Source organism: Propithecus coquereli, unplaced genomic scaffold, assembly GCF_000956105.1.
Source record: "Propithecus coquereli isolate 6110/MARCELLA unplaced genomic scaffold, Pcoq_1.0 Scaffold49, whole genome shotgun sequence".
Classification (NCBI taxonomy): Eukaryota; Metazoa; Chordata; class Mammalia; order Primates; family Indriidae; genus Propithecus; species Propithecus coquereli.
Genome location: NW_012150729.1, coordinates 7,937,395 through 7,938,754, shown reverse-complemented (window position 1 = coordinate 7,938,754; position 1,360 = coordinate 7,937,395). Strand labels below are relative to the sequence as shown.

The 1,360-nt window shown below is 35.4% G+C and overlaps 1 protein-coding gene across 1 annotated transcript in view; it reads left to right on the top strand.

Moving 5' to 3' along the window:
• Positions 1-1,360, top strand: part of SCN9A (sodium channel, voltage gated, type IX alpha subunit) — a 203,711-nt gene that overhangs the window by 173,189 nt on the left and 29,162 nt on the right. Inside the window, exons 22-23 of the mRNA XM_012655824.1 lie at positions 48-329; positions 954-1,007. Coding sequence (XP_012511278.1) covers positions 48-329; positions 954-1,007 — 336 coding nt within the window. The remainder of the gene's footprint in view (positions 1-47; positions 330-953; positions 1,008-1,360) is intronic.

Here is a 1,360-nt window from a genome sequence, read left to right as displayed (position 1 = left end):
CATTTTTTATTAATCCTGATCCTTCTTTTCTTTCTTCTGAATACAAGGTGGTTGTGAATGCACTCATAGGAGCAATTCCTTCCATCATGAATGTGCTACTTGTGTGTCTTATATTCTGGCTAATATTTAGCATCATGGGAGTAAATTTGTTTGCTGGCAAGTTCTACGAGTGTGTTAACACCACAGATGGATCACGGTTCCCTACAAGTCAAGTTCAAAATCGCTCTGAGTGTTTTGCCCTCATGAATGTTAGTCAAAATGTGCGATGGAAAAACTTGAAAGTGAACTTTGATAACGTCGGACTCGGTTACCTATCTCTGCTTCAAGTTGTAAGTGACCCCTTTCATGAATGCTTGGTATTTAAATGCATATTGGGTAAAGGATATAAGTCATTCTTTAAATAATCTATTGATTAGAAGTTAAAGTACTGTGTGACTTTAAAAACAGAGTTGGTCTTTCCTAGAACATGTGCTTAACCTGAATTAAGCAGCATAGGTTTTTGTTGCATTTGGGAGTTATTAATCTATAATTGATATTTGTTGTCATTTGGACCCCCACTTTGTACCATCTGAATATTGCTTCAAAAATGAATTTTTGAACTTCCTGCTTTACACTGTAGAGAAATTAGAGGAACTTCCCACTGTCACAGAGAATCCTTAAGAAATGGAGAAAAAATGGTTCCTGCCTTATTCATAAAATTCTCCTCCACATTTGGAAAATTGAAAGTTCATGTGCAAAATGTGACAATTTGGAAATATTAGGACTAAGATGTAGAATGTGACTTGGGAATGTGTCCTTTTTAAAAAATATATAGCATCTTATATTAAATTGATATTTCGAAATACAGAAAAACTTACTAATCTATTATTAGTAAATGTGATAACATTAAACAGATAAAACTCTGTGGCTATTATGGGCTTCACATTCGGATTCTATAAATGTTCTATTTACAGGCAACCTTTAAGGGATGGATGGATATTATGTATGCAGCAGTTGATTCTGTTAATGTAAGTATTACTCATTATAACACCAAACCTTACAATTTTTACAAGCTCTTTAGTTTACGTCAGTGGTTTTCATGGAGCCCTTGGTATGTACACAAACAGTGAAGAACCTCCACCTGATAGGAGCCTGGTGGTTACGAGTGCAGCTGTTGGAGACGCACAGCCTGACTCAAATTCTGGCTGTACCACATAGTCCAAGCTCTGCAACTGACTTTGAGCAAATTACTTCACCTCTCTAAGACTTAGTTAATTCATCTGTAAAAGGATAATAATTCAGTGTCTATCTCACAGTGTTGTGAGAATCCAAGAAGAAAATGCAAGTACAGCACTTAGCAATACTAAGTGCTTAGTAAATA